This window comes from Momordica charantia (assembly GCF_013281855.1).
Source record: "Momordica charantia cultivar OHB3-1 chromosome 6 unlocalized genomic scaffold, Mcharantia_2.0 BLBB01000006.1, whole genome shotgun sequence".
Lineage (NCBI taxonomy): Eukaryota > Viridiplantae > Streptophyta > Magnoliopsida > Cucurbitales > Cucurbitaceae > Momordica > Momordica charantia.
Window position 1 is genome coordinate 19,925,257 of NW_028275164.1, and position 27,819 is coordinate 19,953,075.

The 27,819-nt window shown below is 38.0% G+C and overlaps 3 protein-coding genes and 1 long non-coding RNA gene across 4 annotated transcripts; 3 read left to right on the forward strand and 1 right to left on the reverse strand.

Moving 5' to 3' along the window:
* Positions 1 to 2,070: 2,070 nt before the first annotated feature.
* On the forward strand, positions 2,071 to 3,230 carry LOC111025099 (uncharacterized). The gene has a single exon (XM_022302951.2). The coding sequence runs from the start codon at positions 2,576 to 2,578 to the stop codon at positions 2,987 to 2,989; it is 414 nt and encodes a 137-aa protein (XP_022158643.1). The 5' UTR covers positions 2,071 to 2,575; the 3' UTR covers positions 2,990 to 3,230.
* Positions 3,231 to 8,098: 4,868 nt separating this feature from the next.
* LOC148210882 (uncharacterized) lies at positions 8,099 to 9,224 on the reverse strand. Its single transcript, XM_088125623.1, has 3 exons — positions 9,066 to 9,224; positions 8,792 to 8,908; positions 8,099 to 8,424 (listed from the first exon to the last, which is right to left on the reverse strand). Exons 1-3 carry the CDS (start codon positions 9,084 to 9,086, stop codon positions 8,308 to 8,310), a joined length of 255 nt encoding a protein of 84 aa, XP_087981749.1. The 5' UTR covers positions 9,087 to 9,224; the 3' UTR covers positions 8,099 to 8,307.
* A 1,137-nt stretch (positions 9,225 to 10,361) lies between these two features.
* Positions 10,362 to 14,158, forward strand: LOC148210883 (uncharacterized). Its single transcript, XR_015791680.1, has 2 exons — positions 10,362 to 12,214; positions 13,852 to 14,158. It is a non-coding gene; the product is annotated as an uncharacterized LOC148210883 (long non-coding RNA).
* Positions 14,159 to 23,717: 9,559 nt separating this feature from the next.
* LOC148210884 (uncharacterized) lies at positions 23,718 to 27,811 on the forward strand. The gene is made up of 10 exons (XM_088125234.1): positions 23,718 to 23,926; positions 24,061 to 24,896; positions 24,938 to 24,970; positions 25,286 to 25,500; positions 25,811 to 26,062; positions 26,123 to 26,321; positions 26,427 to 26,572; positions 26,667 to 26,843; positions 27,210 to 27,404; positions 27,503 to 27,811. Exons 1-10 carry the CDS (start codon positions 23,718 to 23,720, stop codon positions 27,809 to 27,811), a joined length of 2,571 nt encoding a protein of 856 aa, XP_087981360.1.
* The last annotated feature ends 8 nt before the right edge of the window (positions 27,812 to 27,819 follow it).

Consider the following 27,819-nt stretch of genomic DNA (forward strand, 5'->3'; position numbering starts at 1 on the left):
TTCACATGTCAATGAGCTAAATTTTTCCCTCTACGGTCACCGTTGTGATGCTACCAGAAATCCATAATTTTATTTTATTCTTTCAATTTCTTGATCACTATGTATGGGAAGGATTGGCATAAAGAAAACTTAAAATATTATTACTTATTCCAAATTGACATAGTCTAGTGAATAAAATACGTATACCATCTCAAAAGTCATGGTTCACTCTCTACCTTCCCAATTCCCAATTGTTGAACTATATCTATATTTTATGGAATAATTGGCCACTAGAGGTTACTACTTACAAATAGCAGATAAATGGTTAGGCTGCAAAAAAATGAAACGAGATGGAAATAACTAGTTTCTGTTTTTCTAATGAAAAATATGAAAATGAATCCACAACTGTCTCAGAATCAAGTTGAAGTAATTGAGAGTTATCTTGAAGCTTATTCACCACAATCATCAATTTTGTTATGGAATTGGTTGTTAATTAAAATCATAAGTAAAATTAAACAATTCTTTGAGCTAACTTGGTTTCCTAGAGTTATGTCTATCAATTGGAAATATAGTTTCAAAATTTATTCAAGTTTAAAGTTATTTGCTCAAATCAAATATATACTATTAAAATCGATTCAAGTGAAATACAAGCACAAAAAAAAATTAAAAAGAAAAATCATTTCTTTCACTTTCATAAAAGAAGTTGAGGTCTTCATTTCACTTTAATCTCTCTGCACATTTATGAGTCTTCTCCTTCATTTTTCAAAATTTTAATAGTTTTTATAATATCTTGAAAGGTTAAAAGTCAAGTCCAATATGAAATTCAAATAAATGGGAAAAACATAAACAAAATGGTAACATAGAGCTAAAGATTCCCATTGAATTGGTTTCACTTTTCCAACAAGAAGGGATGTCTTTCCGGCAACTCCCTCAAGAGAAACTTCTTTAATTTTTTCCATCTATAGATAAATAAATAAATAAGTTAATACTTAATACTATAAATATGAGCAAAACTATAAAGAAATAAAAATAAAAATAACCCAAGAGAATATTCCTTCTTTCGACAAGCAAATATATATATATTTTTTTAAGATAACAAATTGAAGGTATGAGAGTTTGAACCTCCGATCTCAAGGGATGGGGTAGATGTCAATTATCGTTTAGTTGTGCTATTTTGACATTGAAGATTGTGCTAACACAGCAAAAAATGTACTTACGCATTAATGGAGGTGAAAGTAACAAACATTCAAATGTCATCAAAGGGAAAAAAAAAACATTTGTATTGATGTTATCTGCCCTAATTGCTGTGGAGGAGTTTGCCACATGTTCAGTATGCACACTCTCTCATATTACACTTTTGTGAGAGGAATAATACATAGGCACTTATCAGTCAACATCTATCTACGCTTTTGTTTTACTCCATTAAAAAAATTTAGAAAAATAAGTGAGAAATACAAGAAACCAAAATTTTTTCTGCTTTTTTAAAAACCTAAAAAACTCTAAAAATAAGTTTCATAAAGATGGAGCATGCAGTGGCCTAAAATGGTGTATGACACAAGTCAAAACAGCTATAAAATACACGATTGGGCTAAACCAAAATATACATATATAATAGATAAGAAAAGAAGAACTAATTGTAATTCTAACTTTCTCCATGAACAAGAAATTCCACATCACAGAAAGGCCTATCAAAGGTGAACAAGAACTGGGCTGGGCCCAGATATGAATCGTGGGCTTCTAAGCCCAAGTTCCCCCCAGACTTACTGGGGACGCAAAAGAAAGCAACTTGACATTGAAATTGGGACATGTGAGCCCCAAATGAGATTCTAACTCTAGCAGGGATCTCGTGCACATATTGAATTTGCCTTTTAAATAGAGAAAAAAAGATGAGAAGAAAAGCATGAAAGTGGAAATGAAGATTCAAGTATAAGGAATGGAAGGTATTGATTTCAGGAATTGCATGCGTTTGGCCCCCTCACCAATAATGGATCACCCAATTAAAAATAAAAATAAAAATAAAATAAAATAAAATCAATTATAATCCATCCATTACAGTATAATGAACTTTTGCTGATCCCACAAGTTAAGCAACCCAAAAAATAAGTTCCCTTCCTAAGATTCTGTAAATGTATGTTTTTTTAGTCGCATGTGAGGTAATAATTAGTGGCTTTAACTTCACTTTGGTTGATACAAAAGCTTGTGCTTCAACAAATGAGGATTTGAATTAATGGGTTTGATTAACGTGTAATCAAAACAAAATATATTAGATTGGGATTAGATAGGCCATAATTGGAAAATTTTAGAACCTTCCCAAGGATGAATTGGAAACTTAGCTTCTCCACCAAGATAACAGTTCCACCAAGCATGTCATTCTGCTGACCTTTGGAAGGGTAGTGGTGTAAATTCACCTGGGAGAGAATGCCATTCTTATGATTGTGTTCCCTCTTTTTACGACCTCTAGTTGTTTTCGTCACCACCAAAATTCAAGTCCAAGCAACAACCACTTCTAAAGACACTATAAATGTATTCCAAAAGCACCACAAAAGAACTATAATCACAACTTACCACTGCTTCTGCTTCAAGCCACTCGATAAACATGACTCAAATGCTTACTTTCCTGTTCTGTCTCTCTTCCTCGACGTTTCTTTCCGTTGCCCGAGCAGAAGGCAGAGCTCCTCATGGCTTGGTATACGAGAGCCCGCTCGCGTTCTCTCCAATGGCATATGATTTCTTTCATCCAAGTGCCCAGAATTCCAATGCCAAAGACCCATGTGCTGCATCCAAATGCTCCCCTCTTCCCCTTGCAGCCCAAGTGCAATCTACTCCTGCACAGCAAAGCAAATACTCCACAGCAGTCCAGAAAGGGGAGCACGGACTCGGGGCTGGTGGGGTTCTGGGGATTGTGTTAGGCATCATGTTTGCTGTGTTTTTGGCAATGGGGGTGTACTATGTGTTACGCACCCGCCAAGCCAACGCAAACCGAGCTATGTCCACACAACCTGGTGCATGACATGCTCGCTACTCAATGCCAACATGTTTATGAGATTAGACAAACACTTGGGGCACTTCTCATCCTCTCTTTAGTTTCTCATCTCTTTCTTCTTTATTTCTCCATGTTTGATGGAGGCTATGGCTACAAATGTTTTATAAGTAGGAGGCTGTTCTAGAGTATCCCTAAACTTTTCTTCTTCATCCCCTCTACCCCCATATGTAGAATTCAGTTTATAAAATCTTTTCTCCTTCAAAGTTTCTATCTCTGATTCTGCTAATGAAGTATACATAAACACATCCCAAAAAACAAACAAACAAACAAACTCACAAAGAAGAGGAAAAAAAAAAAAAACTCCAGAAAACCAAGGCCAAACAAAATTTAAAATGTTCGAAAATGAGGTGGAAAGTTTCCAACAAAAGGTTATAGGAACAAACCATAAGTTCCAGTTTGAGAACACATACCATGCAAACGATTCATGGTTATATCATAGAACAAACGTCTACAAATATAAATAATAAAAATCCTGCAAATATTGCCAGATCAGTGCTAACTGGATCATAATGACAAATGAAACAGGTTACCATTAGTGTTGCACAAATAATGTTTGATCTCGCATAGAAGATCAGGATCTATTCAGATTTCAAAGAGGCTCAAAGATGGATTGTAAATATTTTAGAAGTCAATTAAATGCATGAAAGATATAAAGAGTAACTAAAAATGTGAAGTACAACATTTATAATCTTATTACTTTCATGTTTCAAACATTGAGATGTCCAACACAGATGAAAAATTGAAAATGCAGAAATGTTCAATAGGAATGATTAAGGAGCTTGGAATGTCATCTAGTAGCAATTATAATTATAGTACAATAGAGACAAACGGTTACTCTCTACAATTCTAACATGCATGAATCTTGCCTGTACCAAGGATCCGACCATCTGGTGCCCAACATTGTTCCACTCTCGCAGCATCTTATGAATGATATTAAGAAATAATAAAGGTTCTCTCGTCTGAAATAATTTTAAGAAGGGTGCTCTAGTTGTGAAAGAGACTTAATTGGCAGTCTGTACTAATCTTATCCATTATTTGCCATTAGTAAGTTATGAGTTGGACGTATTTAGTCACCGAATAAAAGGAAATAAGTGGGTGAAATTTGTAAAAATTTAGAGTTTTGAGACCTGTCTTGAAGCAACACTGATATCTTCTCTTTCTTTACATATATAAATTGGTTACATACATATCAATTTGACTATTGATAACTCTTGGTTTCAAGGATTAAAAGTAGATTTTAATTGTGTATTTGAGGGAATATTTAGTTCATTTTGTTCATAACATGTACACATTAGAGCATATATTGTTAATATTCAAGCAGAACACTAAATTCACTTATGCATAATTATTATTTAGAGCACTTTTGGAAGTTAAACTAAGCAAAACTTCAACTTTTTGGTTGTAGCAAACAAAGTTAGTGCTCGGCGCAGATGAATGCTGATTTCTGAAGATTAATGCTTAGACCCAAAGCTTGTTCATAAAACTTAAAGAATTTCCAGCAATATTTCGAAGGGGTATTATCAGCATATTGAATATGAGGTTATATGAACTTTGTTCTTCCCAACTAAAAAACCTTCAATAATGCTCTTTCTTCTACAAACCTCAATGAAAAACGACCGAAGGAGCTACTACAAGAGTAAAGAAGAAGGGGAAAGCGAATCCCTTGCCTTAACTCCCGAAGCTAAAAGTTTGCCTCTCAAGTCTGAATCTGCTATTTATCAAGAGAGAATAGTGAGTAGAACTAAGGCAGCCCATAATTCAGTGCCCCCACCAAATACCAAACCTTCCTTGAGCCCTAATTCCATCCAAAAAGCTCCAATCAATATCATAACCCTTTTCAAAGTCTATCTTCAAATGAAAGCCTTTCAACTTCTTGCTAACGTACTCATTAAAGGATATATGTTGTATTATTAGCGTGGATAGCCTACATACATACACAATGTATGACATGATCTTAGATTGCCTAATCAATCAGTTAGACTATTAACCAAACTGCATTTAATTACGTCGAAACAATTGACTTTTTATTGGCTAGTAAAAATAGTACAAGCTAACTCCAAAAATCCCAACCTTAAATGATAAGAAAACCCCAGCCAATTGGATCTAGAAACCCTTATTGTTATGCAAACCCCTAGATCACAAATGCTAAAACCCCCAAATCAAGATGATTTCAACCCAAGGAAGAAGTTAATGAATTGATCAATATCAAGGGTAGAGAAAACTTATTTCCAAACTCAAGATTCGAATCACTCCACAAGTTAGCTTGATCAAGGCTACTTGAATGATTCTAGCATGCAATTCTAAAACACAAGAAATGCAAAGGAAAAGCTCATGGCTCACAAAACTCAAATTTTATTGATCTCATAACTCAAATATCAAATCTGTCTTTTACAATGGAATAAGCTAGGCTATATATAGCCTCCAAAACAATGCCTAAAAGTAACCAAAAGACAATGTAAATGTTGTAACTCCCTAGTACATCAATACCATAACCACGACTAACTAAAAAATAACTTAAAAGTGACAAATGAAAGGTTTAAAACTGAAAATACAATTAAATGTGCTTTAAATCCGAAAATGAAACTCCTTCATCATAAATCCAAGAGTTTGTAACCCTCTAAGAGTAAATGAAGTTGAGTTTGAACTAGTTTGAAGGACTTTAAAGTCTTGTTCATTTAATGCATCTTGAGTTCAACTTTGACTCCCATTAATGCAACTTGAGTTGGCCATAAATGAAACTAGAGTGCATATAATGCAACTCCAATTTGTTGTCAACTTGGACGTAGGATTCTCCAACATCTTCCTTTAAATCCTTGAGGACTAAGACACTTTGGTTCATATCACCTACTATGCAACAATATTGGAGGACTTGGCCAAAGATGCAGAGAGTGTCCCCAAATTCAGTGTGCATCAGGGAGCATTCAAGTACAAGAACCGTATGGTGCTGTCAAAGACTTCCACCCTCATCCCAGCACTCCTTCAGTACCACAATTCAGTCATGGTAGGACATTCGGGGTTCTTATGCACGTACAAGTGCATGACAAGGAAATTATACAAGCAAGGAATGACACTCCGAAAGCTTGAGGCAATTGGCTCCCGTGGGCTGAATATTGGTACAATACCACGTAACATGGTTCTACGGGCACCACTCCATTCCGGGTAGTTTATTGCAGACACCCCCCTCCCTTGTGCTCTATGGGAGTCACAAAACCCCCAATGCCACCTTGGATCAACAGCTTGCAAACAGGGATGAGGCATTGGAAGCCATAAGAGATCACTTGAACTTAGCGCAATACAGGATGAAGAAATATGTTGATGCACACCGAACTGAGCAAGAATTTGAAGTGGGGGATAAGGTCTTCATGAAAACCAGGCCCTATAGACAAAAAATTGTTGGCAAAGAGGAGGAATGAGAAGCTCGCTCCTAAGTATTTCAGCCCTTACACAGTGGACCAGCGAATTGGCAAGGTGGCCTATAAGCTCCCGACTGACGCGATGATCCACCCCGTGTTCCATATCTCACAACTTAGGGTAAAGGAGAAGTACAAGAAGTGCAACACATTACCCCTCAGTTAACTAAGGAGTTGGAGTGGATAGCAGAACCAGATGACATCTATGCAGTGCGCACGAATGAGGGGACTGGAGAATTGGAAGTCCTACTCAATTGGAAGGGGTTACCCGAAGAAGAAGCTACTTGGGAGTCTGCTTGTGATATGACCCGACAGTTTTTAGAATTCCACCTTGAGGACAAGGTGTTGCTGAAAGATGGGGGCCCCTAATTGTGAAACATATTCTAGAAAGGGTAAGATAGGAAATGCATAGGGAGAGTAGGCTTAACGTCAAGCGAGAGAAAATGTCTGCCAATTTTATAGGAGGGGTAGTATAGTGGATATTTAGAAATCCCTGAGGAGAGTAGAGGAGTGAATTTGTTTTTCTGTTGTGCCTTAGGCAGGAAGGATAGGAAGGAGAGTCGCCCACCCTCTCGAGTTGGTGGGGTAACTTGTATCACCTATGGGCCATTTCGCTAATCCAAATACAAGTTGTTGAGGGTGATACCTCACATTGTGTTTCATCATAGCAACAAAATATAACCATAGGCTATTTAATCATCTCCGTCATATAGTTATTATTATACAATAGTAATTAGCCAACAATTCATGAGCATGATATCTAAAAACGCAAAGTATAAATGAGTGCATTATCATGTGTGCTCATTTGAGGAGCTATTAGCAAGTATTTTACTACTTATCTACCCACAATATTATGTTGTGCAAGTGAATAGTGATGATGAATAATTTGGTTAAGAGTCAAGACAACTACAATGTTTGATGCTAATATAAATTGGATTTTACTTTTAGATGTTCCAGTTTATTTAGCATGATAGCCCGTGAACACTACATTTTGCTCTTAATAACAATTAGTTAGTCCATAGTCAAAGTTTTTTGATCAAATCTATGTTATGTGTGGCAATACTCTCGAGTTGTTTAATTTGGTTCTTATCGGCTAAGTTATGTTATGTGGACCTCCCTTTTTGTATGTTCCTCACATACCTCTAAATGGTACTCTTTTTTCCTATAAAAAAAAATGGTACTCTTTTTTATAAAAAAAAAAAAATTTAATTAATTAATTAGAATTTAATTTTAAAAAAAAAAAGTTCTCTTATCTGTTCAAAAGATTTTGAGTAAGCTAAATTTAGAAGATTTAAGTTTTCAACTAGTTAGTCCAAGAATAGGCCTGAAAATTTTGATTCGTCATAATATGTACTCCAGTGTGTAATTTATTACAGATCAAGCTTCCACTCCAATAAAAAGAAGTTTCGACAAATGAATACATCCCAAATTGACAGATCTTGATGACAAACAAAACAGATTATAGCAAGCATAAAAAAAATACTATATCATCTCACATAGCAATCTAGTATAGCTTTCATATTGGATGGGCATTCTTCACTCTTCGAGCATCATATAAATATGCAACAACTTGGAAAATTACTCAGAATTCATACTGAAACACATGTTCCAAAGAAATGCAAGGCTAGATGGGGGTGAGGGGGAGGGAGAGGAGACAACTAAAGAGTTGACAATTTAAACACAGCTTCTCAAATAAATAAGTGAAAAAGAGTACAGATAATCGGGGGGAAAAAAGGTTTTATTGTTTCATAGGCCTTTATAGTCATGGCTTTGTTCCAGTCATAACATCAATCCTTTATTAATCCAGGATGTCGTGAATTGATGCTTAAATACATTGATGAGGAAAGCATTTTCAACATATCATCATCCCCCATATCACCATCCACGCAAACTGAGAGCCTGAATCACGGGTCCAAAAGTCTGGTCTACAGCTCTATTCCATACGTGTGAAACCTCTGGGCCATATTTCTTTGCTACTACAGGTTTCCTCATCTAAAGTAGTTTCAAAGAGGATGCCATTAGATTCATCGATAAGCCACTAGAATCTAGATGGATGTATAAATTCAAAGAAGAATTCCTTTGCATTGAGGAATTCTACATTGTTGGTAAGAAAACTTGTCGGCCAAGAACAAATTTTAGATTAAACGTAATCTCAACAACTCCTTTGAAATAACGTAATTCATCCCTGACTGTCCATGTTGGATAGTTTCATTAATCATTATATTCCCCCCTTATTCCCATACATCCAAACATCTGCATTTTCATATACCTTTCAATTTAGGACATCCTAATCATCTCGATGAACATAAACAAACAAAAATGGATTATTAGGGTTACAGGGAGGGAAATTTATGCATACCGGAGATTGGATGGGCGGCGGATAGTTTTCCGAAATGGACCTATATAAGATTTTGCGTTGCTCAAAAACGACAACCCCAGCGAATACACTCCCCAATGCAGCACCAAGCAGTCGCTCCTGCAATGAAATCCAGATTTCGACGAGAAAAAATAGACCGAAAATGAGATCAAAGCACGTGAATTCAACAGGAAAGAAATGGAGTCACCTCTACCGAAAGTTCATTGGAGTACATCGGAGTTCATCGGAGTTCATCGGAGTAAGGATGGTATGTTACCTGAGCGAGAATGGAAATCATAGTCGCGACTTAATTTCTCAGACGCAGAAAAAAAAAAAGAATGGGGGGAATCGCGAGAGTGATATAAATTTAGAATCAGATATGACAACATTCTATTTTTTTCGAACCGATATAACAACGTTCTATAAAACTTGTTAATCTGACCCTGGTGTTGTGATAAATTACTTCTTATGTTCCTCATTTATTTCATTAGTTATAACGATAACAACACTGATAACGACGGAGAATAGCAAGGTAGCTATAGCAATAGTTTATATTAGTAAAATACTTTTAATTTCATCTCATAGCGAATGATAGAGATAACGATAATAACGGTAACGGTAGTAATAATAAAAGTAGCAATATATTTACAACGTACTTTTATTTTTTTTCCTTGATTCTTTAGTTTTCTCTTTTAGTTTTTTCTAACTATAAATATTAAAGGTACACATTCTGAAGTTGAGGGTGGCTCGAGCCTCTCGGACCCAACGTGCATCCGCCCCTGTTTGAAACACTCCTCTCTCTCTGTTTTCATTTTTCCTCTTTTTTTTTTCAATTTTTTTTCTATCTCATTCTCCATTAAAACATTCTTTATTTGTTTTCTCTTCCTTATTTTCTTCTCTTTTTTCATTCTTCTGTCTTTCTCTCTTCTGCAACACTATGAGTATTTTTCTCTCATTCTCTCTAAATTTCTCTCGAGTTTCTCTTTTCCTTCTTTTTTTAATTAGCAGCTTCCATGATTCTGATGACATTCAATAGTCGTCGATGCGTGCATCAAAAGCCGAAAAGAGAGAAGAGAGGAGGGAGAGAGCGAGAGATGAGGGAGATTATTGAATTAATTTTGAATGGATATTTATCAATTTATAAAGTGAATAATTTCAAATATTTTGAAATAACATGTCGTTTATTTGGTTAATTTAAATGAAATCATAAACAAAATTAAATCAATAGAAAATAAATAAATAAAATTCGAAACAGTTTGGTCAAATTCAAAATCAAAATGATTGACAAATAATCTAGAGATTTAAGATTTTTTAATTAAAAATTTGAAAATTGGAATTAACGGAAACAGAATCTCAATCTCTCCTCAATCTCCTTAATTTTAGTGTATTCATATTCAAATTTAAAATTTAATCCAAATTTGTTTAAGATTTTTTTATCTTCCTTAATTATTTGAACTAATCATTTGAAATAGGAAATAAATCTCTCATTTAATCTCTTAATTTTAATTATGATTGGATTTCAAATTTAAAATTTAATTCACTTTGTTTCATCCTTAATAAATGACGTGAAAGTATCAAATTTAAAATTTAATTAAAAAAAATTCTTGAGTTATCTTTCCCCCTATCATTAAGTGAAAGGAAAAAAAAAACAATGACCTAGAGAGAGTGAGAGAGTGAGAGAGCACCGAAGCGAGATCTGGAAATTGCTTCTGAATATCTGAAAGAGGTGTTTTTTCGTAAAACCCAAGCGGAAAAAAAAAGAGAATATGGAAGATTTAAAACAGGTGTTTTTTTTTTTCATAATACTCAAGCGAAAAAATAGAATAAAGTAGAAGATTATGTATAACCCAAACGAAAAAAAATGAAAGGGGTGTTTTGTAAAACAAAAGAGAAGAATGTGGAAGATTCTGTATAACCCAAACGGAAAAAGAGAAAAACGGAGATGATAGAGAGAAAAAATAGGAGGAGAAAAAAGGAAGAGATGAGAGAGAAGAGAGAAAATGCATTGTTTTCAAATAAGAGATAAAAATGAGAAAAAAATCAGTGGAGAGGTAGTGGTGGCCATCTGCTATCTAGATTGATGTTAGCAAAGACTAGAAAAAAAACCATTTTACGGTTATTCAGCTCAAAAACCCAAGGAATTTTGTCATCGTCTTTAAAATTTATGTTTTTTAAACTCTCGCTTATGTCATTTTTACATGAAAAATGACACATTGACCTTCCTCACTTTTTTTTCCTAGTGTTTCTCTGTAACGCCCCGCGTTCTCTGGCTCGCTTATTTTTGGATAAATAGTGCCTTTGGATTGTTTTTTTTTCCCTAAGCTGGTAATTAAATTTTGGACTTCTACATTAGAATTCTAGTTCTGGGTAAACTATAATTTAAGTTCAATTTCGTTGGATTAAGATAAATTAAGTTATCAAGTTTTGAAGGAGATTTTTAATTAAATCTAAATCAAAGGTTTTTGGGAAATTCGATTTCCACTTTTTGGATTTAAATTCTTGGGTTTTAGAGTTTAAGTTAACTATGGATTTTATTTGTTGAACGTAAGTGTAATTTTGGGGCTTCTTGTTTTGGCCATTGTGGGTTTTGTTGGACTTCCTTTTAAAAATTAGGGATTTGAGATTTTTAGTGAAAAAAAAACAAAAGAAAAGGAGATTAAAACAAAAACAAACCCTAGTCTTCTTTATCTTCTTCTTCAAACCCCCCAGCTGCCGCACCCCTCTTCCCTTCTTCCTGTTCAGATCCGACGGACTTCTCCGACGAGTAGACGGCGACGGAGCACGTAGATCCGGCGACGCAAGCTTCATCCACGGCCGTTTTGTTCCTCCACGAGCAGCGATGGCAGATCTTGAACCCACGAGCTTTAGATTTTTGGCGTGCTGCGGTATTCCCCGAACAACATAGCTCTCCGGCGTCGGTCGGTTCTATCAACGGTAGTGTCTTGCGTCGGGTGTCGTAGTGGTGGAGTCGGGTTTTACAACTCTGATCTGTGCCAGTGGGTCCTCCACGAACCGGATCCAGTGGCCCTCTTCTTTCCTCTTCGTTTTCTGCAGCACTTTCGGTGAGACCACGACAGCGGCGACCTCACCCAGGCTGCGACAGTGGCGGCATGCAGCAAACTTCGACGACCCCGAACCCAATAGCGGCAATGCGTCTCCCACGGCCAGCACGTCAGCAGTAGCAAATTTACGGCGTTTGCTTCCTTCCGATGACTTTTGGTGTTGACCCACACGTAATCGAAGTACGATCCGTGATACCAAACCCTTCGACATCCATTGGGTACTTACCCACAACCAAACGAAGGTTGATTTGAATTACCCATCACTTTTTGACATCGAACCAGCAAATTCAAATCTTTTCAAACTCAGTTTTGAAGTGCCCAGCTCATTCGACATCGACCCACTCTCAACCCAAGTGGTTTTCGCGTGAGAACCTTTCGGCGAAGCTTAGGAGTGTTAGGTTCTTTGTTTGTTAGTAGTTTCTTACTGGAGGGATTGGTTGTTGTGTGCTGATATGATATGGTTGTTTGCTTGTGTGCCCATGTGTGATATTTGTATGATTGCTTATTGTTGTTATCATTTAGTAAACGTCATTGTTGATAAAACTGTTGATATATCTTGGGAAAATTATGTGGTTGTGTGAATAAATTGTAACCAAGTAATCTTGGATGACTATGTTTGAATTGTGGTTATGTTTTAATGGGTTTTCATGATGAAAATTGTATACTGGTACTATAATCTGTTGTTTCGAAAGCATATTGAAGATTTATGAGAAATCAGTTGTGTTTGATGTATGCTGGATATCTATCGATTATATTTTGGTTAAGTTGTTGGTTGTGCCTCTTCTGTGAACGATGCCTGTTGGAGCTGTTGGATCATGTTGGACTATTTTAAATTGATTGGTTTTTTTTACATATGATCATTTTGGTGTATCGCATATTGGACTGTTATGAGATTATTGATGCATGAGGCATGGCATAGTAGCAAGTAGGACTCTTGTGAGAGTTTTGAGACATAACAAAGTAAGTAGACCCCTTGTGCGGCGTTAATGTGTGTTAGTTGGTTTCTAATGTGCTGTTTTGTGATGTTTGATATTGTTTTGATACGCTATTGTGTTAGGTAACTCTCGTTTGTGTTAATCTGTATACTTGGTGTAGTGTTGAATATTCGTCGGTGATAATGGTGGAATTTTGCCTTGTTAGACTGCTGAGAATTGTTATGGAATGATGTGTGATTACCAAGGGATGCTCCTTAAAATGGAATTATTGCGATTATGTTTTCTTTATGATGTGAGCGTGCTGGTTGAGCATATATAAACGTTTCTTTAGGATGCGAGCGTGCTGGTCGGAGTCATATTATTTTCTTATGAGATGTGGGTATTATTGAAGCATATTTTCGGACCCTGTTCGCAGGCTAGGGGTTGATGTGGAGTTGGTTATGGTAAGGAACGTTGGATTCTTGGGGAAAGTGAATGGGTGAGTGTCAGGGCCTCGTGTATAAATGGTCGGGGGCTGATACGTCACTAACTGAGTATCGAGGCCTCGGGTAAAAACGGTCGAGGGTCGATGCGAGCAGTCTTTTGGAAGGAATACTATTGAGGCCTTGGGTAAAAATGGTCAAGGGCCGATAGATGGTGAAGTCATCGGGGCCTTGGGTAAAAATGGTCAAGGGTCGATGCATAGTTCAAGGCCTTGGGGATAAATGGCAAGGTCGAACGCCAAGCCTCTGTAGATGAGTGTCGGGCTTTGGGGATAAATGGCAAGGGCCGATGCGATTCGAGGAGTAAGCCTTGGGGGAATCAAGAAAGAGAACTAGTGTGTTAATATGGAAGGATGAGTTTGACATGTACGGTACATGTATAGTTAAACATTTGCATAAACTGCTTCTTGTGATATGTTTCTATTTATTCAAAGCTCGAGAGTTGTGATAAGCATGATATGTTGATTCTTTAACAAGCATGACACGTTGTTTCCTTGATAAGTATGCTGTTTGTGCGTGACCCTTCAGATAAGGGCTGCTTACTGAGTACTGTGGTTGTACTCATCCCTCTTTTTCCCCTCTAGTTTGCAGGTATCGAACTAGCTCTTGGGATGGTGATGGCGAGGAGGAGACTTGATTAGAGAGACCTGTTAACTCTACGTCATTAAGTTTCAAGTTAAATAGGATAGTTATAGTTATTTGTTTTTTTGCTTAAGTCTGTTATTAGATTAATAAAGTGTTTTGTGAAGTTCCATATTTAGGGGATGTCCTAGGATTGATAACTCGTTTTCTTGAGAACCGTAATTTTGTGTAGCTACTTGACTTGTGGTGACGTAATACGTTGAGGATATTTATCAGTATAATGCATTTGTTCAAGTTGAACTTGAGTTATCTTTTGTTTTGCTGTTTTTGTGAAAGTTAGATTCGTGTAGTGGATGGTTTATGATTAGTGAAGTTTTCATTGAGAAGTTTCATAAGGTTAGTTTGTTATTAAATTATTAACTGTGAAGGATTTGAGTTTTGTTAGAACGTTAGTGGTGTTTGGGCTGCTTAGTGCAAGTTCTTGTAAGTGTTATTGATCAGAGTAGCGCAGCGGAAGCGTGGTGAGAGTTGGTCATAATTTATACGTCAAGTGGTTTAAATTCTCTAGTACGAGTGGGTTGTTTTAGATGGCTTTTAGTAATGGTCCCTGTTGGGATGTTAAAAATCCTGGGACGTTACATTCTCTTTCTTCCCTCTTCCTTTCATTATTTTTTCATATTACCTCTCTTTTTCAGAAAACCTTTTCTTTTATCTCTATTTTTCCATTAACTCATTCTTTCTTTTTTTTCTGTTCTTTCTTCTTTCTCTTTTTCATGGTTCTCTTTCTCTCTTCTTCTCTTATTCTCTCTCCAAAAATTTCTTCTTTGATGACGTATGTATAGTTGTGAGATTAAATTCAATTTGCAGATCACCCTACTCTACCATATTACATAATAGACTGAGCTAAGAGAGAGAAAAAGAAGCACGAAAGAGAGAGAGAGCGAGAAAATTAGGAGAGGGAGGAAAGAGAGGAAAGAGAGAGAAAAAAAGGGGTCCGAGAGGAAAGAGAGAGAATAAGAGAGAGAGAATAAGAGAGAGAGAAAAAAAGTTTTGATAAAGAGAGAAACAAGAAAATGAGAGAAATTCAATTAAAAAATAACTTAGGACAAATACATAATTTCTCACAAATATGATGGAAGTAAAAAAGTAAAGAACTTAAGTTTTCAAAAAATTGGATAAAAATCAAATGTGATGAATCTTCTCTTCGCCAAACAATCGAAAGAAGAACTTTACAAGTTACAAGCTGAAAAGTTCACAAGCCGAAGACCTCATGAGTCGAATTACTTCATCAAGCTGTGAATTTCGTCATGCAATACAAATCAAGTTCATTAATTTGAGTTTTCTATTCTTTGAATTTCTCATCGAACAAATTGGCATGCCCGGTCGCACATCTTTACCTCTCATCTCTATCTTTCAACTAAAAGAACAGTGATGGCATTCAAGGAAGCTTCATCAAAGATTGCTGCTTCAAAAGACTCTTAGTCGAGTCCAATTACTCGTAACGCGTCAAGGAAATTATGAATACCCTGTTCAATTCCAATTCGAAGAGCATTCAAAAGAGAGTTATTATTAATAAATATTTTTTAAAATAAAAAGTACAAAGTTTTTAAAAGGGAAGAAAATAAAAGATTTTGAAAAATTAAATTTTATTAATTTTTTTTTTCTCTCTTTCCTTTTAAATATGAATTTTAAAAGGTTTTTTTTTAAACAATGTCTTTAAACTACAAAATAAGTAGTAAAGTTTGATCTTCACATTAAAGGCTCTTTTTATTAAGTTTTGAATTTTTTTTTTAAACGAGTCTCACATCCAAAATAGAATAATTTTTTTTAATTTTTGTTTATGGGTTTTTTTTCTTTATTTAACAAAGTTAAAAAAAAGGGTTTGTAATTTAGAAAGGAAATTTAGTTTACATTCTTTGGTGTGGCATAGTGATAAGAACTTTGAGGTATTGACACCTACAATATAAGCTTAAGCCCATGTGAGTGTCACATTTTGTTTTTTACCTTGTTTATTTATCATTTACTAAATAATTATTTCGAAAACTCTAATGACGGAAATTGAAACCTTCCAATATTCTCAAGGTGATAAGATTTTTTTAATGGCATTCATGCCACTCATACCTATTAATTCATATCTTATAACAAAGTGTGAATTAATATAACGTGAGACATTTAAATAAAAATACAAAAATATTTTCTTTTGAACCAAATAATATAATAGGATAATTGATGACAAATTGTGGTACCGTTTTCGAATGGGTGTTGTATGGTGCTAACAGCTTCCCCACACTCAACCGATTTCGAACCAACAATCTGTTTTTTGTAGACCTTGTTTTTTTAGGTGACCAATCACGCCTCGTGGATGGTTGGTGGCGACTCCAAACCCTTATCTCGAAACAGACACTTCATGGGATGACGTCGGTCGCTCCACGCCGCTATGACGTTGTGACAGTTTGACGACTCTACTGGGGACTATTGAGAGTCAGGCCATATTTTTGTTGTTTATTATCTGTTATAAACTATTTTTGTCCATCATTTTTTTGTGTGTGCACATATTGTCCTTATTATTTGCTTTTATAATTTTGCATTATCATGCATTTCACACAATACACGAGTCTCCTATCCAGGCTTTACCTTTAAGATTAGACTGAAGACTGAGTAGTGTGACCGTGGAATTTCGGTTCCCGTGCATGAGCATGAAATTATCCACTCAGGTTGACCATACTACGAAAGCGTATGGAAGCTTTGGGGGCCGTTTTCCTCTAGGTTGTGTAGGCATTAACTTTACACTCATCTTAGCGCTAGCATAACATTTCGCTATCTGTTTTTGTTTGGGTTGATGTTAATAAAGTGATGCATAAAAGAAAAAAAAAAGTCTCATTGCATTAAATAAGGAAAGGTCTCATTGCATAAAAAAAAGAAGAGTCCCATTACATTAAAAATGGCAGGTCTCATTGAAAAAAAAAGGTCTTAATGCATTAAAAATAAGAGTCTGATTACATTGACATTAACTTTTTCATTTTCATCATTTTATTTAATTTTTATTTTTATTATTTAATTTTTAAAATATTTTTCTAAAAAGTTTTTCAAATTTTTCTTTCTCCCCCTTAAGGTAATTCTTACAAATTGTGCAACTTTGATCTAAGTCTTAAATCACTAAATGTTGGAAGTAAATTAAAGCATGAGTTATACTAAAGTTCTGACCCAATAATGGGGAGAGAAATACCAAGAAGTTGTCTGCAGATGACCAAAAAGCATGCAACGTAATCATGGCGACACCTCAGTGGAGAATGTCATAGCAATGTTTCAAAGCACACAAGGAACTTCGAAACAATAGGATATCATGAAAAAAAGGCTCAAATGCCTTGGCAAACTAAGATGAGATCTAGCGCATTAGGGACAATTTTACTATGCTTTAGTCTATTTCCAATTTAGTGATTTAAGCTTGGTGGTTCAAACTTGACTTGTTTTTTTTTCTCTTTAGTTCATTATTGTAATACTTATTTAGTTATATATTTACTCTATTTATAATAAAATCATCGACTCTCTCTTTCCTTCTGTCTTCTATTTTCCAAAAACAAAAAGGGATTGTTCAAGATAGTTCGCTCACTGGCACCACATCGCACTTACCGTACCAGAAACAGGGCGAGAGTAATAATTGAAGATCAAAAGGATGAGCAGGAGAAAACAAGAAAAGATATTGATGAGTTACACGGAAAGTTAGATGTCGTCCTCCTCGCGTTGGAAAAGGCAAGACGGTTGCAGATCCTACTACATCTAGCAACCTCGTCCATGAGCCGTAAGAAATCCCACCTTATCCACCTGGGTACGGTCCACCTCTTAGGCCAGTAGTAGAGGGCTTTATGCCACAATATAAGTCGTATAACCCTCTGTATGATAGTCCGATTGGTTAGTATCCACCTCCCTTTGTTAAGGAGTTCAGCAAACCCCAACCAACATCATCTTTCAAGAGCCCGAGCAGGCAATGACACCACCTACAGTTCTTAACCTTGGTGATCCCACGAAAAAAAAGGGACCCGGAAGGACAAAGTGCCCCCAATAATGAAAAGCTAGAAGTTCTTGAGGAAAGACTAAGAGCAGTCGAGGGCACATATGTTTTTGGAAACATCGATGCCTCACAATTGTGCTTGGTGTTTAAATTAGTCATCCCTCCAAAATTCAAGGTGCCAGAGTTTAAGAAGTACGATGGTTCTTCTTGCCTTAAGAACCATCTTATAATGTACTGTCGGAAGATGGCAGCGTATGTCCAAAATGACAAATTATTTATACATTATTTTCAAGATAGTTTACCTAGTCTGCTTCTCGTTGGTACATGCAGTTGGATAGCTCTCATATCAGTTCGTGGAAGAATCTGATTGAATCCTTCCTAAAGCAAAATAAATATAATAGACATGGCTCCAGATTGTTTGGATTTGAAGATGATGGAGAAGAAGAGTACAGAGAGCTTTAAGAAGTAATGCTCAAAGGTGGAGGGACACGGCAGCTCAAGTCCAACCTCCTTTCACGGATAAGGAATTATCTTCCATGTTCATCAATACCCTAAAACATCATTTCTATGGTCGGATGATAGGAAGCACTTCCACAATTTTTTCTGATATTATGACCATCAAAGAAAGGATCGAATATGGGGTTAAACACAGGCGAATTGTTGGGTGTGTTGCCCTAAACTCGTAGTTTGTATTTTGTAAAAACAAATATCTATTTAATAAAGTTTTATTCAATAAATTTGTTGTTGAATCATAGCTTTGCATTGTCCAAAATCCAATAAACTAAACATCCAAGGTTATTTTTGTTGTAATCGGGACAATATATATACTCGGTATATAGTTGATATACGGGGTATATATATTTGATATACCCCTGATATATGAATGGATAATGTCCCGTGAATAACCTCAAGGGTCTATAGTATATGGATAAGGCTGGGTACCTTATCCTGACAACACTATGGATACGACCCACTCTGTAAAGGTTACAGATGACTCGATCCAGGTCGTTCGTGTAGAGACATGCGAGTGGGGGTATCCTATACAATGAGTTTGTATAAGACCGGACCACGAAATAGGCAATCTTTAGATGTAACATCGTTAACTAATAGGTTGCTATTTCTTAGGATGACCAGACAACTCATTCTCAATCCTGAGTGAGTTATGGACTCCTGCCCGTGAGGGCTCGTCCTTTGATCTGTATGGGTGAGAGTGGCCCGAGTCGCCGACTCAACATTCCTACCATTTTGGGGACGAGACCGAGTGGGGAGCTGGGAACATAACTTCACAAGATGGAATTCACTCCTCCCCGACTTCAGGGGAGTAGGTGAGTGTTCCCTTAAATGATGACTCCGGGACTTGAACAAGGGGCCCTACCCTTTCATTGGCCGAGAGAGACTTCCGGTTATTGGTTGGACCATAATCGGGTTGTTTATTAGAGGAGTAGTGGTGTTTGAGGAGTAAGACGTAACTCAGGGGTAAAACGGTAATTTGACCCAACTTGAGTTACGAACACTCGTGAAGGATTGACTCGCCATTAATGGTCATATATCCATGGATACGAAAACATTCTACAGTGGAAGAGTGCAACTGCGGGTCTTTAGTGGAATGACCCGCAGTTAACGAATCTAGATTAACTCGGTCAATGAGTTTGACCGATTAATCTTGCATCGTTGGGGCTTCGGATCTGTAGGTCCATTAGGTCCCCTTGCTAGCTCATAACGGGTAAAACGAGGATCAAATTTTTTGGAAGAATTTGAATTGTTCAAATTACTTAAGGGATTATATGTATATTGATACATTATAATATATATAATTAATTGTAAATTAAAACTATATATTATGAGAGATATTATTTGAATGAGATTCAAATAAAATTAATATGAATGAGATTCATATTAAAACTATAGGTTAAAAATAATGTGCATAAGATGTACATTAAAACTATAGGTTATACGAGAGAAATGTTTTAGAATATGATTCTAATTTTATAATAAATAATTAAGTGTTAATTATTTATGTATATATATATATATATATTTATTAATTATTAATTGGATTAATAATTAATTATATTAATTAATTTGATTAATTAATTATATATATATTAATTATTATATATATATTATAATTATATATATATATATATTAATATTAATATTTATAATATTATTATTATTATTAATATTAAATTCCCCTGCAAAATTGCAGGGGAGTGGGAGGTTTTGTGACGTGGGGAGTTACCCCATGTCACCCTTCTTCTTCTTCAAGAGTTGGGGAATGGGAAAACAGAAGGTTACAGAACAGAAAAACCTCCAATTTTTTCTCTAAAACTCTCTCAACCTCTCCCTCTCTTCCATCAAGGTGCTACCACAAGCACGATCCCGAGACCCAAGAGGATAGCAAGGAAGATCCGGTGGTGGTGTTCGAGGGGAATTCAGTGAAGAAACGATCTTCAAAGGTTTGAATTTCCTCTGTATTTTCGCTTTGTAAAATTCGATTTTGTATCCCGAAAATCAGCAACGAAAGTCCGCTTCCGCTCCGGGATTCACATCCCTTCACGAATAACCAAGTACTACTGAGGAGTTATCGGCTGCAAAGAAGGCAAGTCATTCCAAGAAGAAAGAAGGTGAGGTGCAAATGGTAGGAGCAGACTGACACTCATGGAAACAACAACCATATGGAAGGACACTACGATACTCTCTATATTCTTACCCAACGCCATATGTGAATAATGCAACTTCACATTACTCTCCTTATGCCTCTCAAAATTTTCGACCCACGGCTGGTCAAAATTTCCAACTTAGGGGTCAGCAGTATAATTGTAATGCCTCAGGCCCAAGATTCGGAATCCGGATTCAGTACCTCTTTGCCCCGACATTTTCCTACGACCTGGCCGTGCCATCGTCAAACTCTAAGCCACTTAGAAAAGCGTAGACTGCCCCTACAGACCAATACGAGTCCTTCCAGCATGGTTTGTCCTCACTCACATGCTTCCTAGTAAAGCAACTAGGAGACCACCCAACTGAAGATTGCTCCAAGCCAAACATGCTTAACTTTGAAGTTCTTATGATTGAGCCACCGAAAAGGAAGGTGCACCTTGTTGGTATAAGTAGTGGTTATCAATTCTTTTAAGCCTTTCTTGACCATTCTTCCATGGTCTTAGAATCCCTCTGATTTGGATGTGGTATCGGTTCATTCATATACCCCTCATATCTAGTCGGGCGTCACATGTCCACCAGCTTCCACCTTGGTTTGACCCCGAACTACTTCCTACTGGGAGAGGTTCCACTCTGATACCATCTGTAATGCCCCAGGCCCAGGATTCGGCACCTCTTATACCATCTGCTGCTATCACGAACGAGAATTGTTGTGCCTGCTACTGCCACGGGTTGGAACCGTCATGCCATCACTGAGGTGAGGTCGTCGAAGGGTGGGTTCGATAGGGAGGTTGCCGACGGTGGTCGTGAGGCAGCACAAGAGATGAAACCGTTTTGTTTTCTTGGGGGGGGGGGCAAACATGTGAAGTAGGGGGAAAAACGTGGCTTGGGTTTCTTTTACTTTTTTTTAATTCTCTTGATTTTCCTCAATATGTTCCAACCCTAAAAGCCCAATTTACCCTAGGATACGCCCATGGGTTGGAGTAAACAAATCTCTATATTCCCTAACTCATTGCTCAACAAAAAGAGAGCCCAACCGAACACACCATAACTATTAGAGTTAAACAAAATCACATCACTTCAAAAATTCTATAATTTAATAAATAAATAAAGCAAGGTAAAATAATTTAATATGAATTTAAATAAATTTGAGTTAAAAATCTCAAGAGTCGAGATTAAATCCAACCTGAGTAACGCGGGGCATTACAGACTTCCCCCCTTGAAAAACGTTCGTCCTCGAAAGACTCAGGATATTTTTCTTTGATCTCATCTTCCCTTTCCCAGGTAGCTTCCTCCACTTGGTGATTTCTCCATAGAACCTTCACCAAGTCAATCGTCTGGTTTCTCAGCATCTTGGTCTCTTTTGCAAGGGTCATGGACATACTTTCTCAGCATGGACACATAGAACACGTTATGCATCGCAACCAAAGATGGAGGCAAGGCCAACCTGTAAGTGATTGGGCCAATGCGCTCCAACATCTAAAAAGAACCAATATACCTCGGACTGAGTCTCCCCTTCTTACCAAAGCGTAGGACTCCTATCACTGGTGCCACACGAAGAAAAACGTGGTCGCCGACACCAAACTCCAACTTCTTTTTTTATTATCAACGTAACTCTTCTATCTGCTCTGAGCCATCTGCATCCTTGCCCTAATCCTTTGGATGGCACCATTAGTTTCTTGCACCAATTCTTGGTCCCAACAAGACTCTTTCATCGATCTCATCCCAATGAACTGAAGACCTACAATTTTTTCCATACAAAGCTTTATATGGAGCAATTCCAATTGTTGCCTGATAACTGTTGTTGTAAGCAAACTCCATTAAGAACAGGTGTTTGTCCCAAGAACCGCCGAAGTCCATTATGTAGGCTCTCAACATGTCTTCAAAAATCTGATTCAGATGCTCAGTTTGACCATCGGTCTGGTGATGGAATGCCATACTAAAATCGAAGTGAGTCCAAATGCCTTATGCAAACTTCATCAAAAAGTTGACGTGAAACGAGGGTTCCGATCTAACACTATGGACACTGGTATGCCATGAAGTCTAACTATTTCCTGCAATTAAAGCTCTGTGCACCTTTCCACCGAATAGGTGGCCTTGCCTGGTATGAAATGGGCAGACTTTGTCAAGCGATCCACAATCACCCAAATCACTGTGTATCCTTTAACCGTTATCGGTAAACATGTAATGAAGTCCATGGTGACGTCGTCCCATTTCCAGACAGGTATGCTAAAAGGTTGCAACAACCTGGCAGGTCTCTGTCTTGAGGCCTTCACCTGCTGACATGTCAAGCACTTACTAACAAATTGGGTAATTTCTCCCTTCATGTTATGCCACCAATAATGTTTCTTGAGATCCCTGTACATCTTGGTGCTCCCATGATGCACTAAGAATAGGGTATTATGAGCCTCGGTTAGTAAGTCCTTCCTTAAAGGGAAGTTTCTTGGTACGCACAGTCTTCCCTGATAGAGCAAGGCTGTCTCATCTGAAAGGGTGTAATCTCCTTGACCCACCATACAAAAACCTTTGGTTAAGTTGGGATCTCCCTTTTGGGCAACGATGATCCGCTGTCTTAAAGTGGTTTCAACGGATAGTCAAGCTAACACTGCCGAAACATCTTCCACTACTAACTTCACCTCAGAACGATCCAACTCATCTAGTATTGGTCGATGAAGCACTGCCGAGAGTGTTACGCTTGTTGCTGTTCTACTAAACACGAACCTCTATGTTTGTCCTTACAATAGTTGTCTTATGTCTTCGTTTTGGAGAGGGGTTAAACAAGTAGTTCGATAATGTTACCTCGAAATAAATGTTGAAATTCAAGGTCGTTATAGTTGGTATCAGCGCCGAATCGTTCCTGTAGACTGACCTAGTAACTAGAGTATTTAGGAGTAGTGGTCCTGATCGGCCTCCTTGTCATCACCAGGTACGCCGTATGGTTTGTTGTTTTGAGAACTTATAAGTCTCCCATGTTCGAATTGCTTATATGCCTTTTTATTTATTTATTTATGTTTTTTATATATAAGTTATGTTTATAGCCCTGCTTAGTTAGGCTTAGGATGCTCACTAAGCGGGCTAGATAGATTTTACTTGATCTCACACCCTTTTGTGGAAGTTTTGATTTTCGCCCTCGTTTGAGATTACGCTTAGAGCAAAGTGCTAATGTTTTGTTGGTGATTTTGTACCCTTCCGTTCTAGACAATGCCTACTCGTTGTAGTATGAGACTGCATGCGAACGTCAATCCAGCCCTCGAAGGTGAGAATGCAGCGGACCCACCGATCCCTCCGGCAGGTGCTAAAGTAGGGGTAGTCCCTCCTTTTCCTCCAGCAGCGGCTCAGGAAAGGGTGCTTCACCCAACTCCCTCGGCAGTTCCCCCCGTAAACACTCAGGTGGCTTTGCTGGCGGAAGCGTTACAGGCACTAATTAATAACACAGCTGGGGTTAGTGGTGCACAAGCTCAGCCACCCCAACATTTTTAAGCTCCATAAATTGAGGCCCAATTCATCAAGGATTTCAAGTGTTACGGCCCCCTACTTTTGACAGAGGGAGTGAGACAACTACAGCAACGAAAAAGTGGGTCAGGGAATTAGAAACTCTTTATGCGTATCGACGTTGCAACGACCAGTTCAAGGTCAAAGGTGCGGTCTTTATGTTGAGGGGTGAAGCCCTGAATTGGTGGGACTCAGTAGCAGTGGTAGAAGACCATGCTAATGTACCAGTCACGTGGGCGAGGTTTAAGGACTTGTTGTATGACTACTATTTTCCAGAGACTGTGAAAGATGCAAAGAAGGCGGAGTTCCTCCATCTCACCCAAGGCAATATGAAGGTAGCACAATATGAAAGAAAGTTTACGAAATTCTCCCGTTTTGCTCTGGACATAATTCCCACTGAGGCAGTGAAGATCAAGAGGTTTGTTAAAGGCTTATGCAAAGGGATCAGAGGATCTGTTGATCTTCAGCGACCAGCCACGTGCGCGGAAGCAGTTAGGGGCGCCTTAATTATGGATAAGGATGTCTTTTACAAGGCCCAACCTTTGTTGGAAATTGGTTCATCTTCAGGTGTGAAAAGAAAGGCCCCTCTGCCTTATACTGACCAACCGTCTAGAGCACTCCAACGGCAGACTCAACAATATGGTATGCTACAGGTGTGCCCCTCCTATAAGAGGAGGCATGTCAGGCAGTGTTGGACTGGAATTAAAGTCTGTTTCAGGTGTGGAAAAGAGGGGAATTTTGCAAAGGGAATGTCCTATGACAGGCTCGAACACATAGAGGCTAGGTCAAAATGCCCCCTCAACAGTTTTGACGTAGGAGGGGGAACCAAAGGCTCGTGTTTTCGCACTTACTCGCAAGGAAGTGGCGAATGCCGAAATTGTTTAACAGGTACTTCTATCTTATTATGAGTTCTTGGCTTATGTGTGCAGGGTCTATGTCTTTACTATTGTATTATCGTTCAGGTACTGTCTTAGTCCATAATGTACCTGCTTATGTGTTGTTTGATTCGAGGTCAAGTCACACTTTTATTTCCACTGCGTTTGTTCGTCAAGCAAACCTTTAGCTAGAACTGTTAGGCTTTTTGTTGTCAGTATCTACGCCATTAGGGTTAGTTATGATTGCCAGTAAGATCAGGCAAGTTATCATTTGACGATCATACCTTGACGGCAAGATTGATTCAACTGGACATGCATGATTTTGATGTTATATTGGGCATGGATTGGCTAGCTACCAACCAAGCCAACATTGATTACTCAAAAAGGGAAGTTTCATTCCAGTTGCCTTCTGGTCGGAGTTTTACATTCAAAGGAGTTACAGATGGAGTTCCAAGGGTAGTTTCGACGCTAAAGGCCAGACACCTCTTGCAGCATGGTGCTTGGGTTACTTGGCGAGTGTCGTCGGCACTAGTAAGACTATACCGAGCATCGACCCCGTCCACATGGTCAATGAGTTCTTAGACGTGTTCCCTGAAGACCTTCCAGGGCTACCCCCAGTTTGTGAATTGGACTTTTGCATCGACTTGTTACCTGGGACAGCCCTATTTTGAAGACACCTTACCGTATGGCTCCAGCGTAACTTAAGGAGCTCAAGGCACAACTAGAGGAGTTATGAGACAAGGGCTTCATTCGCCCAAGTGTGTCTCCATAGAGTGCTCCAATGCTTTTTGTGAAAAAGAAGGATGAATCTATGCGGCTTTGTGTGAACTACTGAGAGTTGAATAAGGTGCGATAAAGAATAGATATCCCCTCCCTCACATCGATGATCTCTTTGATCAACTAAAAGGAGCAAGGGTGTTCTCGTAGATAGACATACGATCGGGGTACCATAAGTTGAGAATTAAGGAAACTGACATACCGAATACAGTCTTCAAGTCCAAGTATGGGCACTACGAGTTTACTGTGATGTCTTTTGGACTCACTAATGCCCCTGTAGCATTCACGGATCTCATGAATCGAATTTTTAAGGATTTCTTGGACCTGTTCATAATTGTGTTTATTCACGACATTTTGATTTACTCTAAGACAGCAGAGCAGCACGAAGAGCACCTGACCCAGGTTTTGACCGCCTTGAGGGAAAACAGTTTATATTCAAAGTTCTCAAAATGTGAGTTCTAGTTGGATAAGGTGACCTTCCTTGGTCACATAGTCACTAGGGAGGGTATTGTTGTGGACCCAGCTAAAGTAGAGGCAGTCAATAGTTGGTCAAGGCCTAGCACAGTGACCGAAATCCGTAGTTTTCTCGGGCTAGCTGGCTATTACAGAAGATTCGTCCAGGATTTTTCTAGTTTAGCAGTGCCTTTGACTCAATTGACCCGTAAGAATTCTACTTTTACTTGGAGCGATGGGTGAGAGAAAAGTTTTCAAGAAATAAAGGAGCAGCTGGTCACAACCCATGTGCTAACAGTACCTGATGGGACAGGAGGTTTAGTGGTCTATAGTGACGCTTCACGGAGAGGTTTGGGTTGTGTTTTGATGCAGTATGGAAAAGTCATTGCCTATGCCTCGCGACAGTTAAAAGTGCACGAGCTTAACTATCTCACCTATGATTTCGAGCTCGTCGTGATGGTGTTTGCCCTGAAGATATGGAGGCATTACCTTTATAGAGAGAATTCAAATCTTCACAGACCACTAAAGTTTGAAATGTTTCTTCACTCAAAAGGAACTTAACCTAAGGCAGAGAAGATGGCTAGAACTGGTAAAGGATTATGACTGTGAGATCAATTACCATCCTGGTAAGGCAAACGTGGTGGCCGATGCACTTACTAGAAGAGCAACGAGTGTAGCACCCTCGGTAGTGCTTCATAGACCAGTACTAGACGAGTTGGAGCGTTATGAGGTAGAGTTAGCAGTGGAAGATGTTTTGGCAGTGTTAGCTCGACTCTCGGTTGAACCCACTTTTAGATAGCGGATCATCACTGCCCAAAAGGGAGATCCCAACTTAACCAAAGGTTTTTGTATGGTGGGTCAAAGAGATTACACCCTTTAAGATGAGATGACCTTGTTCTATCAGGGAAGACTGTGCGTACGAAGAAACTTCCCTTTAAGGAAGAACTTACTAACCGAGGCTCATAATACCCCGTTCTCAGTGCATCCTGGGAGCACCAAGAGGTACGGGGATTTCAAGAAACATTTTTGGTGATACAACATAAAGCGAGAAATTGCTCAGTTTGTTAGTAAGTGCTTGACGTGTCTGTATGTGAAGGCCTCAATACAGAGACCTACCGTGTTGTTGCAACCTTTGAGCATATATGTCTTGAAATGGGACGACGTGGCCATGGACTTCATTACAGGTTTACCGAGAATGGTCAAAGGATATACAGTGATTTGGGTGATTGTGGATCGCTTGACAAAGTCTAGTAATTTCATACTAGGCAAGGCCACCACGTTAGACTTCATGGCATACCAGTGTCCATAGTGTCAAATTGAGACCCTTGTTTCACGTCAAATTTTTGGTGAATGTTTGCATAAGGCAGTTGGAACTCATCTCGATTTTAGTACGACATTCCATCCCCAGCCGATGATCAGACTGAGCGTCTGAATCATATTTTAGAAGACATGTTGAGAGCCTGCATAATGGACTTCAACGGTTCTATGGATAAACATCTGTTCTTAATAGAGTTTGCTTACAACAACAATTATCAGGCAATAATTGGAATGGCTCCATATGAAGCTTTATATGGAAAAAACTACAGGTCTCCAGTTCATTCGGATGAGGTTGGTGAGAGAGTCTTGTTGGGACCAGAGTTGGTGCAGGAGACTAATGGTGCCATCCAAAGGATTAGGGCAAGGATGCAGACGGCTTAGAGTAGACA